We start from the raw sequence: 18,931 nt of genomic DNA on the forward strand, positions 1-18,931 counted from the left end.
ATCCAGTACTCCAGCTGTGGTAAAACTACAACTCCCAGCATGCTGCATTAATTTCTATGGAGTTCTGAGAACAGCCAAGCAAGGGTAACATAACATAGTAACATAGTATATAAGGCCGAAAAAAAGACATTTGTCCATCCAGTTCGGCCTGTTATCTTGCAAGTTGATCCAGCGCGCCTACATCATCCTGGTTGCCATCATCATCATCCATCTGCTGCTTAATTTCGTCCCTGATGAACCAATGACTACCTTCAGCGGGGAAACGCGCCGGGACCTACAGTGACAGATCTTCTAAGGGACTTCTAGGGTATTCCCTCGGTTTAGCCACAGAGAAGTGGGGTCACCCCTTTCGGGGCGGGTGCTCCGCTTTTAGACAGGGATAGCCTGAAAGGGACACCCAGGGACTGATCCTACCCCAACATCATATCCTATGGCCATAAACCCTGGTGGACGCTCATCTCTTCAAAACATTACTGGAACCATGAGTAAATGTATCAAGCTGCCCACATACCTTATGCATAGCATTTATTGATGTATATATACCTAGAAATTACCTTATTATCCAATTTTTGGCATCTAGCCACACTGCTTTGTTTGTGGGCATTTAATTTTTGTAGGGGTAATTATTTTAACATTATATTATAAAATAAAAGTTATATTTTAGAGGTTTATTGCAAGTAAGCTGGTCATTGATCCCTTTTCACAGATGTTGTAGGGGAGAACACCAAAAGACAACAAGAAGGAAGGGAAAAAACACTAGGCCTCACCGCTAGGGAAGGAAAAGGGTCACCACCTATAAAACCCTGCTCCTGCCCTAACTCCTATCCGTATGGGTACCTCTCGATGGTAGAGATGCCCATACACAGGAACCTAGAAAACCCTAGTGGCCCTCAGATGCCCTAATAGTAATGACAGGGCAAAGACAACCGGCTCCTTCCCTCGCTGAGACCTAGTAAACAACAAAGGTGGGGGGAATACAAAACACAACAAGCGGAACACTTAACTTCTGAAGCTGATGGATGATGGACGAACAGGACTTCACCACGAACCACACTCCAGCTCTTCCAAAAACCAAATAAAGCTATCCAGAGCAAGGAGTGATGGGTAAAGTCAGACTAAATAGGGGGAGGTGAAGGTCACATGATCCACACCTGAATAGGAGGTGTGGACATACCAGCAACACACAGACAAAGTGAAACCAAAAGAGGCTGTCAGATAACTAATGTGCAGATAATCTTTCAGACCTTCTCAAACCTGTCACCGGCGTGACATCCTTTTTTGGTAACACTTTCTCTGTTAGTTGATCCAGAGGAAGGCAAAAAAAAAAAACTGTCAGGTAGAAGCCAATTTTCCCCACTTAAGGGGAAAAAATTCCTTCCCGACTCCAATCAGGCAATCAGAATAACTCCCTGGATCAACAACCCATCTCTAGTAGCTACAGACGTGGACAAAATTGTTGGTACCCTTTGGTCAATGAAAGAAAAAGTCACAATGGTCACAGAAATAACTTTAATCTGACAAAAGTAATAATAAATTAAAATTCTATAAATGTTAACCAATGAAAGTCAGACATTGTTTTTCAACCATGCTTCAACAGAATTATGTAAAAAAATAAACTCATGAAACAGGCATGGACAAAAATGATGGTACCCCTAACTTAATATTTTGTTGCGCAACCTTTTGAGGCAATCACTGCAATCAAACGCTTCCTGTAACTGTCAATGAGACATCTGCACCTCTCAGCAGGTATTTTGGCCCACTCCTCATGAGCAAACTGCTCCAGTTGTGTCCGGTTTGAAGGGTGCCTTTTCCAGACTGCATGTTTCAGCTCCTTCCAAAGATGCTCAATAGGATTGAGGTCAGGGCTCATAGAAGGCCACTTTAGAATAGTCCAATTTTTTCCTCTTAGCCATTCTTGGGTGTTTTTAGCGGTGTGTTTTGGGTCATTGTCCTGTTGCAAGACCCATGACCTGCGACTGAGACCAAGCTTTCTGACACTGGCTAGTACATTTCTCTCTAGAATTCCTTGATAGTCTTGAGATTTCATTGTACCCTGCACAGATTCAAGACACCCTGTGCCAGACGCAGCAAAGCAGCCCCAGAACATAACAGAGCCTCCTCCATGTTTCACAGTAGGGACAGTGTTCTTTTCTTGATATGCTTCATTTTTTCGTCTGTGAACATACAGCTGATGTGCCTTGGCAAAAACTTCGATTTTTGTCTCATCTGTCCACAGGACATTCTCCCAGAAGCTTTGTGGCTTGTCAACATGTAGTTTGGCATATTCCAGTCTTGCTTTTTTATGATTCGTTTTCAACAATGGTGTCCTCCTTGGTCGTCTCCCATGTAGTCCACTTTGGCTCAAACAACGACGGATGGTGCGATCTGACACTGATGTTCCTTGAGCATGAAGTTCACCTTGAATCTCTTTAGAAGTCTTTCTAGGCTCTTTTGTTACCATTCGGATTATCCGTCTCTTAGATTTGTCATCAATTTTCCTCCTGCGGCCACGTCCAGGGAGGTTGGCTACAGTCCCATGGATCTTAACTTATGAATAATATGTGCAACTGTACTCACAGGAACATCTAGTTGCTTGGAGATGGTCTTATAGCCTTTACCTTTAACATGCTTGTCTATAATTTTCTTTCTGATCTCTTGAGACAGCTCTTTCCTTTGCTTCCTCTGGTCCATGTCGAGTGTGGTACACACCATATCACCAAACAACACAGTGATTACCTGGAGCCATATATATAGGCCCAATGGCTGATTACAAGGTTGTAGACACCTGTGATGCTAATTAGTGGACACACCTTGAATTAACATGTCCCTTTGGTCACATTATGTTCTGTGTTTTCTAGGGGTACCATCATTTTTGTCCATGCCTGTTTCATGAGTTTATTTTTTTACATAATTCTGTTGAAGCATGGTTGAAAAACAATGTCTGACTTTCATTGGTTAACATTTATAGAATTTTAATTTATTATTACTTTTGTCAGATTAAAGTTATTTCTGTGACCATTGTGACTTTTTCTTTCATTGACCAAAGGGTACCAACAATTTTGTCCACGTCTGTATAGCCTGTAATATTATTACACCCCAGAAATACATCCAGGCCCCTCTTGAATTCCTTTATTGTACTCACCATCACCACCTCCTCGGGCAGAGAGTTCCATAGTCTCACTGCTCTTACCGTAAAGAATCCTCTTCTATGTTTGTGTACAAACCTTCTTTCCTCCAGACATCTAAAGTGAATAACCCTAATGTTGATAATCTTTCTGGCTCCTGTAGTCTCCCCATTCCAGCTCTGCTATGTCTACAAGGCAGACATAGCAGAGCTGGAGAAGGTCCAGAGGAGGGCCCTCTGGACCTTCTCCAGCTCTGCTATGTCTGCCTTGTTCACAGGAGCCCAGAACTGTACACAGTACTCCATGTGTGGTCTGACTAGCGATTTGTAAAGTGGTACCACTATGTTCTCATCATGGGCATCTATGCCCCTTTTGATGCAAGCCCTCATCTTATTGGCCTTGGCAGCAGCTGCCTGACACTGGTTTCTACAGCTTAGTTTTCTGTTTACTAAAATTCCTAGGTCCTTTTCCATGTCAGTATTACCCAGTGTTTTACAATTTTGTATGTACTGGTGACTTGCATTATTTCTTCCCATGTTCATAACCTTACATTTGTCACTTATCTCCCCAAGCCTTCAATCTATCCAGATCCATCTGTAGTAGTATACTGTCCTCCTTCATGTTAATTACTTTACCCAATTAAGTGTGATGTGCAAAAATTTATATTTTACTGTGCAAGCTTTCTACAAGATCATTAATAAATATATTGGAGAGAATGGGGCTCAATACTGACCCCTGAGGTACCCCACTAGTGACAGTGACCCAATCTGAGTGTGTACCGTTAATAACCACCCTCTGTTTTCTATCACTGAGCCAGTTACCCACATATACTAACTTTTTATGCGGCACAGTGTCAAATGCTTTGAAGAAGTCCAGATTCACCGGGGGTCAAGTCTAGAACTTACCTCCTCATAGAAACTGATTAAATTAGTTTGACATGACCGATCCCTCATGAAGCCATGCTGATATGGCGTTATTTGCTAATTTTCATTGAGGTACTCCAAAACATCTTGAGAATTGTAGTTTTACAACAGCTGGAGTGCCGGAGGTTAGCCATCACAGGGTTAGGGCAAAGCACTGGTCTACCCTGATCATCCTGGTCAATGAACAGAATACCGGTACAAGAATCTACAGAACATATGTATCACTTATAAAGACAGCAGATTTATATGTCATTCAGTAGGAAACCTGACTGACAACAAGGATGAACTGAGATGGCCACCATTAGTAGTCAGAAATATTGGAGTTAGGATAATTGCCCCTTTGACCAGCAGCTCCTAGAGCTCCAAGAACCCTCAACAATCAGTAATTATCAAATGAATGGCTCATCATATAAAACATGGATGGCCAGGTCTTCCAGAGTGGCAGTTGCTCTTGGATATCAGCTTCCTTCTCTGGCTCACAGCTGACTGTCCCGAGTTGGGATCCCCAATGTCATGGCCAAATGCACTAATAGGATAAATGGATGAGGGGGTGGACTTGGCCATAGACTCTACAGGAATATTTCCCAGTGGGCATTAATTAATGCTAACAGCATCAGGTACTTATGTCCCAGGCTGGGATCCACAGGTGCCCTTATGAATTCAACTGTGTTAACGTCCTGGTTCTGCATGGGCGGTACTGTGTGCTTGACTATGGTACAGCTGGCCCTGCCTACTTCTGTTGTCCCTGCCTACTTGTTTTGCCCCACCTTCTGACAATCTGGATCTGCCTAAAACATGGGACCACTTTTAGTTTCTTTCCACGGCCACTTAGAGTTCCCTGTCCGCCCCTGATTGTCTTTATGAGATAGTACGGGTACACACGTTATTACAGCTTCACCATTGCTGCCAATGTAAATGCCACATTTTCGGCTCTTTATGGTGCAGACGCTGTGTGGTGCTGCATGGCAGGAATGTAATATCATGTGACACAGGAATATGCAATGAAATTAAAATGACAAACCTGGCTGGGACACCACAGCTGATGTGATGTGGGAGACCCAGTTTACAGGGTTCCTTGGTGCTCCGAACTGGGTCATGATGTGAAAGAGAAGTCGCCCTGTTCGTTTTGCGTGATCTGTGCAAAAAAAAATATAAATTCGCTGTAAACCTTCCTGCCTCCACATCACCAGGAGAGATTTTTTTTAGCCCTGGGAGTAAAGAATGAAGGTTTCTCTTGAATGACAGCAAACATAGATCTTGAAAACCATGCTTGATATAAATTAGAGCTCCTTAAGGTCTTAGGAGTCCAGTGGGTAGTCCTACTCAGCGGCTAACATACTTTCCTATATGACTGTGCATACAGAGAGAGTTGACAATCACTGATTAGGTCCGTCCACTGGACTCCTTAGCCCTGAACGAGTGGAGATTTAGATCAATAAAATTCAAGTTATACTGAATCTTTTAGACCCCTATATCTATATACTGTATATATATCTGCACAGCTCCTCCTGCTCTAGAACATGCTGCCTGCAGATCAGATTGAAGGTTCCCTTTAAGACTGCATTATGAGCAATTCTTAATTTAAAAGGGTCACCCCATGAATAATGTAAAAAATTAAAATCATACACAATGACAACCTCTTTCTAACACAGCTAGAACCAGCCCTGTTCCTTACGTGGATCCAGAGATCTCCCCATTCACTGCTCCAATTGTTCAGCTAGATTTATTTCAAGCTGCCAGCTCAGGGGGTGTGCCCTTTCTCAGGAGGTGCGTCCTTTCTCAGGGGGTGTGTCCTTTCTCAGGAGGTGCGTCCTTTCTCAGGGGTGTGTGTCCTTTCTCAGGGGTGTGTGTCCTTTCTCAGGGGTGTGTCCTTTCTCAGGGGGTGCGTCCTTTCTCAGGGGTGTGTGTCCTTTCTCAGGGTGTGTGTCCTTTCTCAGGGGGCATGTCCTTTCTCAGGGGATGTGTCCTTTCTCAGGGGTGTGTCCTTTCTCAGGGTGCGTGTCCTTTCTCAGGGGGCGTGTGTCCTTTCTCAGGGGGTGCGTCCTTTCTCAGGGGGTGTGTCCTTTCTCAGGGGGTGTGTTTTTTCTCAGGGGGCATGTCCTTTCTCAGGGGGCATGTCCTTTCTCAGGGGTGTGTGTCGTTTCTCAGGGGGGGTGTCCTTTCTCAGGGGGTGTGTCCTTTCTCAGGGGGCATGTCCTTTCTCAGGGCATGTGTCCTTTCTCAGGGCATGTGTCCTTTCTCAGGGGGCATGTCCTTTCTCAGGGGTGTGTGTCCTTTCTCAGGGCATGTGTCCTTTCTCAGGGGGTGCGTCCTTTCTCAGGGGTGTGTCCTTTCTCAGGGGTGTGTGTCCTTTCTCAGGGCATGTGTCCTTTCTCAGGGCATGTGTCCTTTCTCAGGGGGGCATGTCCTTTCTCAGGGGATGTGTCCTTTCTCAGGGGTGTGTCCTTTCTCAGGGGTGTGTCCTTTCTCAGGGGTGTGTGTCCTTTCTGCTGCAGCTGGTGGCAGTTGAAGGATGGAACAGAGCATGTGCATCCACCTCAGTGAGCAGGACAGAGGAGTTAGAAAAAGAAGAAACAGCAGGTGGCGCTGTACAGATAGATTTCATTGAATAACTCAGTAGCGATAATACATTTTAATTACAGGCAATTATAAAAGTATTCAGATCCAGGTGCTGGTGTGAAAAATGTAGAATATTATTTCATGGGACAAGCCCTTTAACAGACAATTTATGACTGTGAATGGAAGAAGCGGCTTTGAGGACTGTATAGGACAGTGATGTTGAACCTTTTAGAGACCGAGTGCCCAAACTGCAACCCAAAACCCTCTTATTTATTGCATAGTGCCAACACGGCAATGTGACCAGAATACTACAGTCCTATAGTATATCTTCCATGTACTTTATCACTTATCTATAATAGCCTGCCTACATTCAGTGCGCTGCCTGTGCTGTTCATAGTGCGCCCTGCCCTGATGAATGCCAGGAGAAGTCTAAGGCATATTGGTACACTGTAGACTTTTTCCAGGGGCGGATGCCCACAGAGAGGGCTCGGAGTGCCGCCTCTGGCACCAGCGCCATAGGTTCGCCACCACTGGTATAGGATATAGATTGCTCTCTGACTGGTAAAGGAAAGATCCCATTAAGAGTGCATTCCCATGACCATATGTATTTTGCAGTCTCTAAAACGTTGATACGCAAAAAATACGGAAGACGTCCGTGTTGCTTCTATTTTTTTTTTTTTTTGCGGATCCATTATAAAAATGTCTATTCTTGTCTGCAAACGGACAAGAATAGGACACGTTCTATCTTCTTTGCGGGGATATACGGATACTGACAGCACGCGGTGTGCTGTCCGCATTTTTTGCGGCCAAATTAAAAAGAATGGGTCCGCATCCAATCTGCAAAAATAGGGTCATGTGGGACCTATGACTGCAATTCATTCTACAGTTTTGCGTCTACAGCTCCAGACTAGAAACCCTGTATGTGGCCTGATCCCGCAGTCGTGGGTTACTTCCTGACCTGCAGACAGAACACATGGGGCACAGCTATAGGGAGCACACAGGCCATGTACCTGAGGGAGCCCGATGGCCCCTGACACGTAGACGCCCGCACTATAAATGGCACAGGGTAGGTGGGGGCGTCTGGTACAGATTTTGCACTGCAATGGAGAACATACCCGATATTCGTTGTATAGAAAAATACTTCAGTCGCTCAACATTTCAAGATCTCTGTGAATTAAAGGGATTGTCCCACAATAGGTGAGAAATGTCTGATAGCTGGACGCTCCACTGCCGGGACCCTCAGCCCCACGTTCCTGCTCACTGATGAAGACTTTCTCTGTCAGTCCCATAGACTTTGAATGCAATGTACATGTCTGACCGCTGCTGCAATCCGTGTCCTCCTCCCTGCATGACCAAACACAGGGCCTGGGCCCCCAGCGATCAGACATGTATCATATATCCAGTGACAGGCGATGGGGTAACAACTCTTTATACCGTATAAAAATCTTGCCTGGCTCTGGATTATGACCAGGATTCCAGATGATATACCATCAGTATTGCTTCAGTATTTCATCAGGATTTATATGTGTATTCGCTCCTATAGACTGTAATGTGCGTATTTGGAAACAAATTTCTGTCAAATACTGACGGAAATGAGCCGCCCATGTGAATAGCTCTATTCGTTAACATTAGCAGCGGATTCCGGTACATAAGATGCGGGCCATGTACAGATACACTCGTGTGAAAGCGGCCCAAAACCTGATTGTTAGGCTACATGCACACGACCTTTCCGTTTTTTGCGGCCCATCGTAGACATGCCTATTCTTGTCCGCAAAACGGACAAGAATAGGACATGCAAAAAAAATTTTTGCGGGGCCTCGGAATGGAGCAACGGATGCGGACAGCACACTGAGCACTGTCCACATCTTTTGCGGCCCCATTGAAGTGAATGGGTTCCGCACGCGAGCTGCAAAAACGGCAGCTGTGTGCATGAGGCCTTATATTATGTACATTTAGAGGCTGACAACCTGCAGAGACGACCGGCCTCCACCGGAGACGTGGAAACAATTGTATCTAATCAATGCTTTGGCTCATGCATTTTATCTACGCTGATACACTGTAGCAAACAGGACAGGGGTGATTTGTGCTGTTCATCTGTTTTCTCATATGTCCCACAGTACAGTCACTATCATAGTCAGTGTTTGATCAGTGACTGTGAGCCACAACCAGACGCAGGTCAATAACAGAAGAGGTCTCCATTATACCTTATCTCTGTGTAGGCTCCAATCACTGATGGAAATTACTGATCAAACACTGACCAAACACTGACCGGGCGAAAGCAGCCTTACACTTTTAAGGCCCTGAAGCGAATCGTTCACATTATCGCTAACGAGCGTTCGTATGAACGTTCGTTAGCGATGATCTGGCAGTGTAATACTGCCGCCAAATACCCGATGAACACGCAAAGATTGGAATCTTTTAACAGGTTTAAAAATCCTTGTTTTTTTTGGTGGCAGATCGTCCCGTGTAATCACGATCTGCTGCCGGCAAACAGTGATTCGGCATGGGGACGAGCGAAGGCATTAGTGATCGCTGCTCCCCTTACTAAGGAGGAGATTGCAGCTTGTCATAGCAGCGGTCTCCTCTAGCGAGCAGGCGATCGCCAGGAAGGAACGCTTCCCCCCCGAGGATCGCCTGCTGAACCGGCTGATGTAATAGGACCTTTCATCTGCCAGCAGATACAGGATGCTTTAAATCTGAAATCCATTTAAAACTACATACGACATACCCCAATATATGATTTATTAAACACCACTATTACTCTTCGATTATACATTCTGGAGGTTTTACAAAGGTGAACTCCATGATACATTCTTCTGTAAGATGTCCTGGTGCTGCACATTTTCCTGAGGTTAGTAGACCCTGCTTCACTGCGCATCCGCCAGAAATAGATCACAATGGTACATGCGCTTGTGATCATGCCCCCTGTCATCAAGTCTAGAGGAACGAGGTTAGGGGGCGGATATCCCGACTCCTGACTTCTGTGTTTCAATCACTAGAACGGGCGTCCTGAGCCCCCCCCCCCCCCCATTCCTCTTCAATGATGGAGAGTGGGTTTGTGAGCCTAGTTGGGCGAGATTGGCAGGCGGATATCCTGACTCCTGACCTCTGTGTTTCAATTGCTAGAATGGGTGTTGTGAACCCCCATCCCTCCTCATTGATGGAGAGTGGGTTTCTCCACCTAAGATTAGGGTGCGGATATCCTGACTCCTGACCGACTTGTTGGGCCCCCCATCAATCGCTACAACGGATGTCCTGAGCCCCCCCCCCCCCCCCCCCCATTCCTCCTCATTGATGGAAAGTGGGTTTCTGCACCTAGTTGGGCAAGATTAGGGTGCGGATATCCTGATTCCTGATCTACTTGTGTTTCAACTGCTGGAACCCCCATCAATCGGTACAACGGGTGTCCTGAGCCCCCATTCCTCTTAAATGATGGAGGGTGGGTTTTTTTGCACCTAGTTGGGCGAGATTAGGGTGAGACTATGCTGACTTCTCTCGGCAGTGTTTTCACCTCCTTCCTTGGCACACAAAGGCTATAAAGTTTGAGGCATTTCTTTGGGTAATAAGAACCCCTCTGGATTACCTCCTGAAGCGCGACGATCAGGTAACGGCGACGGTCTGGGGAGGGCAAAAACATCCTGAGGGGTTACCTTTAAATGAGTTCTAAACGGTGCGTCCAATCCCAGGGCCTACAACTGTCTCGCAGCTCCATGCTGAAGGCAATATTGTTTTCTTGTAATGGAAATAGTTCAGACCCCATTGACTGTAATGGGGTTTGTATGGTTGCCATTCGGGGGTCTGCATTTTCAGTCATGCATAACTTTTTTGTCTGCTCTTTTTGGTGGAATCGGTGATGGAGGCCCCAAACAAAGCCTCCGATGTGAACAAACCCTTAGGGCTCTTTCACATCTGCGTTCTTTTCTTCCGGCATAGAGTTCCGTCGTCGGGGCTCTATGCCGGAAGAATCCTGATCAGTTTTATCCTAATGCATTCTGAATGGAGTGAAATCCGTTCAGGATGCATCAGGATGTCTTCAGTTCAGAACCGGAAAGTTTTTTGGCCGGAGAAAATACCGCAGCATGCTGCGCTTTTTGCTCCGGCCAAAAATCCTGAACACTTGCCGCAAGGCTGGATCCGGAATTAATGCCCATTGAAAGGCATTGATCCGGATCCGGCCTTAAGCTAAACATCGTTTCGGGGCGCATTGCCGGATCCGACGTTTAGCTTTTTCTGAATGGTTACCATGGCTGCCGGGACGCTAAAGTCCTGGCAGCCATGGTAAAGTGTAGTGGGGAGCGGGGGAGCAGCATACTTACCGTCCGCGCGGCTCCCGGGGCGCTTCAGAGTGACGTCAGGGCGCCCCAAGCGCATGGATCACGTGATCACATGGAACACGTCATCCATGCGCACGGGGCGCTCTGATGTCATTCTGGAGCGCCCCGGGAGCCACACGGACTGTAAGTATACCGCTTCCCCGCTCCTACTATGGCAACCAGGACTTTAATAGCGTCCTGGCTGCCATAGTAACACTGAACGCATTTTGAAGACGGATCCGTCTTCAAATGCTTTCAGTACACTTGCGTTTTTCCGGATCCGGCGTGTAATTCCAGGAAGTGGAGTACACGCCGGATCCGGACAACGCAAGTGTGAAAGAGGCCTTACAGAAAATGTGTCACCAAAATGTTTTCTGCCGGCTTAAACCAGAGAGTAGCACATCTCCTTTCTTACTAATCTGTTTTTACTTTCTGATTACAGATTTTTTATTCTATTTCCTGAACATGATTAGGGGGGCGGCCATCTTGCCTTAACTGTTCTTAACAGCATTTAGAAAGCATTAAAGGGGTTATCCAACACCTATAACGCCCCCTAAAATGCCCGGGCACCTCATACAGGTTATACTTACCTCGCTCCCCAACATCTGCGTCACTCCTGATGCCCGCACGGCCACCTCTCTGTCACGCGGATAACGCTAGGGAGGCTCGTTCCCATCGCGGCCGGCTATTGGCTGCCCCAGAACTGATCTGCGGGACGGGAAGATGCAGCGGCCGCCGTGCGGGCATCTGGAGCGACGCAGCTGCTGCGGAGCAGGGTAAGTATAACCTGTATGAGGTGCCCGGGCATTTTGGTGTTGGATAACCCCTTTAAGAAAACAGCTTTATGGCAGCCCCATGGTCCGTAGACACAATGGTCAGGAGGAAACCTCAGTGACTTCTATGGGAGAGTTTTCTAAGCTGCTCTGTGACCTGTGCAGAGGTCATTGTACAAGGAAAGAATAGATAAGCTCCGACAATCGCCTATTGTGAATGGAGGATCCTGTCTTATCTATACACAGAGGTGATATCATTACAGGCAGGATTGGAATGACAGATAAGCAGGTAACTGCAGTAAAGTGGAGCCAACTATTCGAAATAGTGGCCAGTGTAAAAACTGCAGGATTTTAGTTTTTTGTTTAAATATAGATGTTTACATGGAAAAAAAAATCACAAATTCTGTAAAAATGTGCTAAACATAAAAAACGCAATTTAAATAACAGGTCGTTTCCCTTTAATCCTATACCATGAGGTGACCGTACATCCACCCATTTCATCCAGACTAGGACACGGCCACACGTATGTGAACACCCAGAATGACCGCTGCCCGTGACGTGTACGACCCCAAAAAGTCACACATAGAATATAATAAAAAATATATAGTGCCCCCTACAGAGAAAAAACAAGTAACATCATACGTTCTCAATAAAAACACATGGGGGTCTCTGTAAGATGTGGATAACCCTTGTCACCTCACAACTAGCACTAGTTATTGTATAATCACATCTGACAGTCAAGGGGTTAATGCCAGGGATTCTGAGCATGTAAAATGGCAGAGAGCAATGTTTTTCTCATAAAAAAAATACAATAAATCTGAATCTTTTTCACCAATGATGTAAAAACCTGATGTCTAACAGGCAGCACATGAAGCCCTCCGGACAGATTGCACTAATATAGCAAAAATCCCATAAACAAATCATGCATAGACCACAGGGACTCTGTGGGAGCCACCAAAATGGCCAGCAAGTACCACGACTCCCATCCTCCTATATGACAGGCACGGCTTACCCCCGTACACCCCGGAGCCCCCTACAGACGCTGCTCACCTCACTCAGCAAGATGCCTTCCTTCCGATGACAGGGCGTCCGCCCAGCTGCTGTGCCATGTGCGCATGCGCAGATTATCCTCCCATCACTATGGGAACTCGTGCGCAGCTTCCAGAATAGCACACTTGCGCCCAGACAGGGGGGTGTTCGGTTGTAGTGAACCCTGGCTGCGCAAACGGAGCAAGCGACTGGGCCGCTGTCCAATGTACTGACTGAGTGTCAGGGAGTTCACAGCGCGGGGCCATAAGATGAGGAGGCCATGTTCTGCTGATGTGCTGTATTACTGATGCGTGGTTTGCTCTAGCAGTCCTTATATGATGGCATTATTAGCAGGTGCATGGGGTTCTGGCTGTAGTTATGCCCACATTGTGCCCCCTCACAGTAGCCATGCTCAGATATTTGCCCCCTCACAGTACTAATGCCCGCATTGTGCCCCCTCACAGTAGTTGTGCCCACATTGTGCCTCCTCACAGTAGTTATGCCCACATTGTGCCCCCTCATAGTAGTTATGCCCACATTGTGCCCACTTACAGTAGTTATGCCCACATGTGCCCCTTACAGTGGTTATGCCCACATTGTGCCTCCTCACAGTAGTTATGCTCACATTGTGCCCCCTTACAGTAGTTATGCATTGTTCCCCCCTCACTGTAGTTATGCCCACATTGTGCCCCCTTACAGTAGTTATGCCCACATTGTGCCCTACTGACAGTACTAATGTCCACATTGTGCCCCTCACAGTAGTTATACCCACATTGTGCCCCCTCAATGTAGTTATGCCCACATTGTGCCCTCTCACAGTAGCTATGCCCACATTGTGCCCTCTCACAGTAGCTATGCCCACATTGTGCCCCCTCACAGTAGTTATACCCACATTGTGCCCCCTCACAGTAGTTATGCCCACATTGTGCCCCCTCACAGTATCTATGACCCCCTTTCACAGCAGTTGTGCCCCTCTTGCACAGCAGTTGTGCCCCTCTTTCAGTAGTGTCCCCCTTACTATTAATAAACTAAACAAAAAAAATGAAAACATTAAATACTCTCCTAGTCCGTTCCCTGGTGATCGGTGCACATCCTGGGCTCCCGGCAGCGGGCAGGATGCGGTTACACATCCTGCCTGCTGGGCTGTGTAGGAGGAGAAGCACAGACTGATTCCCAGGTCGGCACGCGCCTCCTCCACAGCCCAGCAGTGGGATGTGTGACCGCATCCTGCCCGCTGCCGGGGAACGCTGGCAGCTGAATGGTGAAGCAGGGATTGGACTTTTGATGGACTGTGTCTTTTGTGACTATGATCTACACTACGTGCAGAATTATTAGGCAAATGAGTATTTTGACCACATCATCCTCTTTATGCATGTTGTCTTACTCCAAGCTGTATAGGCTCGAAAGCCTACTACCAATTAAGCATATTAGGTGATGTGCATCTCTGTAATGAGAAGGGGTGTGGTCTAATGACATCAACAGCCTATATCAGGTGTGCATAATTATTAGGCAACTTCCTTTCCTTTGGCAAAATGGGTCAAAAGAAGGACTTGACAGGCTCAGAAAAGTCAAAAATAGTGAGATATCTTGCAGAGGGATGCAGCACTCTTAAAATTGCAAAGCTTCTGAAGCGTGATCATCGAACAATCAAGCGTTTCATTCAAAATAGTCAACAGGGTCGCAAGAAGCGTGTGGAAAAACCAAGGCGCAAAATAACTGCCCATGAACTGAGAAAAGTCAAGCGTGCAGCTGCCAAGATGCCACTTGCCACCAGTTTGGCCATATTTCAGAGCTGCAACATCACTGGAGTGCCCAAAAGCACAAGGTGTGCAATACTCAGAGATATGGCCAAGGTAAGAAAGGCTGAAAGACGACCACCACTGAACAAGACACACAAGCTGAAACGTCAAGACTGGGCCAAGAAATATCTCAAGACTGATTTTTCTAAGGTTTTATGGACTGATGAAATGAGAGTGAGTCTTGATGGGCCAGATGGCTGGATTGGTAAAGGGCAGAGAGCTCCAGTCCGACTCAGATGCCAGCAAGGTGGAGGTGGAGTACTGGTTTGGGCTGGTATCATCAAAGATGAGCTTGTGGGGCCTTTTTGGGTTGAGGATGGAGTCAAGCTCAACTCCCAGTCCTACTGCCAGTTTCTGGAAGACACCTTCTTCAAGCAGTGGTACAGGAAGAAGTCTGCAAGGTAAGAAAAACATGATTTTCATGCAGGACAATGCTCCATCACACGCGTCCAAGTACTCCACAACGTGGCTGGCAAGAAAGGGTATAAAAGAAGAAAATCTAATGACATGGCCTCCTTCTTCACCTGATCTGAACCCCATTGAGAACCTGTGGTCCATCATCAAATGTGAGATTTACAAGGAGGGAAAACAGTACACCTCTCTGAACAGTGTCTGGGAGGCTGTGGTTGCTGCTGCACGCAATGTTGATGGTGAACAGATCAAAACACTGACAGAATCCATGGATGGCAGGCTTTTGAGTGTCCTTGCAAAGAAAGGTGGCTATATTGGTCACTGATTTGTTTTTGTTTTGTTTTTGAATGTCAGAAATGTATATTTGTGAATGTTGAGATGTTATATTGGTTCCACTGGTAAAAATAAATAATTGAAATGGGTATATATTTGTTTTTTGTTAAGTTGCCTAATAATTATGTACAGTAATAGTCACCTGCACACACAGATATCCCCCTAAAATAGCTAAAACTAAAAACAAACTAAAAACTACTTCCAAAAATATTCAGCTTTGATATTAATGAGTTTTTTGGGTTCATTGAGAACATGGTTGTTGTTCAATAATAAAATTAATCCTCAAAAATACAACTTGCCTAATAATTCTGCACTCCCTGTACGTCCCACCCATGGGATCTGCACCTCTCCTGAATAGGCCCCTTACCCAACCCCATCTGGTCTGTATACGGTGGCCAGAGGCCAAGTGAACTGGAATTATGGAAACAGCGTAGCACGGCGAGCTCCATTGTTGTCACATAGGTTACAGTATAGCTCCAGTATAGCACATGTATGGGCATCACAGAAGCAGCGGGCACAGCCTGCTCTGTTGTTTATATAGTCTTGCCAAACTAGGCTGAATGTGACAGGTGGGCACCAGTCTACAAATAAGTGCGGGTCCCAGAGGTCCTCCACAAAACGGAGGTATCTCAGTATACAATGGAACACTTTGTAATGTATATGCCCATGATCAGGACAAATAATCTCAGCTACCTCAGGAAGGTAGTTTGTCATTATTAGTATGACATTCATATCTCAGACATCTATAAGCACCGAGGGACGCATCAGGCCGGTGCATGCGCACTTCGATCAACGAAGCCGCTGCCAGGAGTCCGCGGCGCATCAGGCTGAGCCTAGTGCGCAGGCGCCGGATCTGGCAGAGGGACGGGAGGATTGCGGAAGTGGCGCTGAGGTGAGAAAGGCGGCGCTGGGCACCAGACGGCGAGGGGTGCGGGCGGGCACCCTGGATTAACGTAAAAACCCCTTTTTTGGGCTAATAGAGCCACAAGCAGGTTTAATAAGGGCAGTTTAGGATTCATGTTATTAGTACGGACATGGCCATATGTTTAGCTTATAGGGCTCAAATCTCATGACAGAATCCCTATAACTATTCATTGGGGTTCAGAGGGATTACATCATACATTTCCTTAACTAATGCCTCATTCACATGTCAGTGTTCGGTCAGTGATTTCCATCAGTGATTGTGATGCGTCTCTAAACACAGAACAGGAGCAGATCTTTCCCTTATATCTTATGTCTGTGGAGGCTCCGATCCTGTTTTTGGCTCACAAATCACTGATGGAAATCACTGACCAAACACTCAAGTGTGAACGAGGCCTGAGGCTTAAGCAGGTCCTGTTTTTAAGAAGTTGGGTCGGGCTTAGGACCAGCATCTGAGTTCTCCTGAACAGAAACCTAATGCATCCCTTTATAGTCAGTGGGATCTGTTTGGCTCCGTTCGTGTCAGTTATGTGCCGAACCAGCACTTCCATTATTTTCCCTAACAGAGCCAATAAGAGGCCTTATTTCTTCTTGTCCTTTGATTACCACTTTAGGAGCCACTTACCTGATGCATTTGTACCCCCTAATTCCGCCTCCATAGAAGACTGTACGCAGTATAGAAGTTCTATATAGTAAAAGCTTGGCCATCAAGCACCTGTAAATGGGACCAACCTGCTGTGATGTTTAGTCTGTGCTCCCTCCTCTCTTACCTCCTGATCATCAAACACTGAGGGAAAGAAGCTGCAGCAGCATCCCCCTCCCCTCCCCGTCCTCCTGTTATACACCAGATGCACACTCCCTCTTCCATTGCTAGCATTGGTCTGAGAGCAGGGATGATGTCTCAGACTACTGAAGCACACTGTGCACAGGGTAATCTGAGGAGGTGGCGGCCAATTGAGGTGAATACAGAGGAGACCGGGGATCGGCATCAGAAGAGAAAGGAGGGAGTTTCCCGTGGGATGTCACATTTTTATTAACATTTTCAATAAATGGACTGGATCAGACTGTCATTGTAGTTAGCCGCTGTTCACATTTGTGGCATATATAAAAATACAACGGACTATGTAAAATCATTATTAATCATGCAATATATAATCATAATAAAAGTGAATAAATATAGCTTTAAAATAAAACAATAAATTAGTAAATTCAGCCCAAGTAACACATGTATATTTTTCATGCGTTTTCCGTGCGTTATTTTAGCGTTTTTTATGTATTTTCACTACAAATATAACCAAATGGACATAATTGCAAGTTGTCTAACCAGGCTCAACATGGTTGCAGTTGTCAAGTTGAGATGGAGATACGGAGAAAGGGGGTGGGAGTTCTCCTGGTATAGGGTCCGGTACCTTCATATGTTCGGCTCAACTGGGTGGAACCTGCCGGTGTCTCCTTCTCCCAGGCTGTAGCGCTGGCCAATCGCAGCGCTCAGCTCATAGCCTGAGAGGTTTTTTTTCTCTCAGGCTATGAGCTGAGCGCTGCGATTGGCCAGCGCTACAGCCTGGGAGAAGGAGATGCCGGCAGGTTCCACCCAGTCGAGCCGAACATATGAAGATACCGGACCCTATACCAGGAGAACGGAGCGGCGCCCAGGGATAATAGTAAGTGCAGGGAGATCCCTAGGGCGCCGCTCTCCATGTCTGTATGCTTAGTTTAGATTTTTAATTGTAGTGAAAGGTCCTCTTTACCTTATTTTTAACTGTAGGGGCCACTTTCAAGCCTAAGTTTGGGGCCTTAGTGTATGCTATTTGAGGAACATTTTTTAATGTGGATCCTATAATCTTATCTTTTAATAAATGGTGGCAATGTTTGGTGATAATCTTTTTAACTGATCTATATTGAGAATGGAATGGTAAAATGATTCGTAAAGTCTCATCCTGTTTATATTCTTTTTTAGGTATAAAGAAATCCTTCCTGTTCATGGATCCTACTTTATCCAGGGAATTCTCAAGCAAATGGCTAAGGTAATTTTTCTCTAAAAATTGCTGTTTGAGATCTACGGCTTCGATTTTAAACTGTTCCCCATAAGTGCAATTCCGCTTAATTCTCCTGAACATCTGGGGAGGTGGCAGCTGGTGTATAAGATAAAGCTATTTCTCATAACGGGTTTGTCGTATGTGCTGCATATTAGGTTACGATTGTTTATATTGAGTTAGGTCTAAAAATTCAACATGTGTTTTACTTCTAGTTGATGTAAAGCCGACATTTCTTTCATTCATATTTATCTCTTGCAAAAAGTTATTTAAATGTTCTTCCGTGTCCTGCCAGATGGAAATAATATCGTCTATATAGCGACGCCATAGTACCGGACTTGTCCCCAGTTTAGATTTAATGGTGTCCTCCTCCCATTGGGCCATGAAAAGATTAGCATAACTGGGGGCAAATCCGGTACCCATGGCCGTCCCTCTCTTCTGTATGTAAAATTCTGAATCAAATAAAAAATAATTATGCGTCAGTATGTAATTCCCTCCTTCCATTAGAAAAGAGATCTAATCTTCATTCTCTGGGTCAGTACGATTATAGTGATACCACATTTATAAAGTTTTTCTTGTGTTTTAAAACCGAAAATTTTTCTCTTTGCATCACCAAATTCTGACCCCCATAACTTTTTTTTTTATATTTCCATCTATGGAGATGTGTGAGAGCTCATTTTTTGCAGGGTGCTCTGTGGTTTTTATTGATAAC

General features: G+C 45.7%; 1 protein-coding gene across 1 annotated transcript in view; it reads right to left on the reverse strand.

The window, feature by feature from the left end:
- Positions 1-18,931, reverse strand: part of LOC122941631 (RUN and FYVE domain-containing protein 2-like) — a 56,378-nt gene that overhangs the window by 25,648 nt on the left and 11,799 nt on the right. The window contains exon 2 of the mRNA XM_044299023.1: positions 5,070-5,183. Within this exon, the coding sequence (XP_044154958.1) occupies positions 5,070-5,145 (76 nt within the window). The 5' untranslated portion in view covers positions 5,146-5,183. The remainder of the gene's footprint in view (positions 1-5,069; positions 5,184-18,931) is intronic.

Source organism: Bufo gargarizans, chromosome 6 (assembly GCF_014858855.1).
Source record: "Bufo gargarizans isolate SCDJY-AF-19 chromosome 6, ASM1485885v1, whole genome shotgun sequence".
Lineage (NCBI taxonomy): Eukaryota > Metazoa > Chordata > Amphibia > Anura > Bufonidae > Bufo > Bufo gargarizans.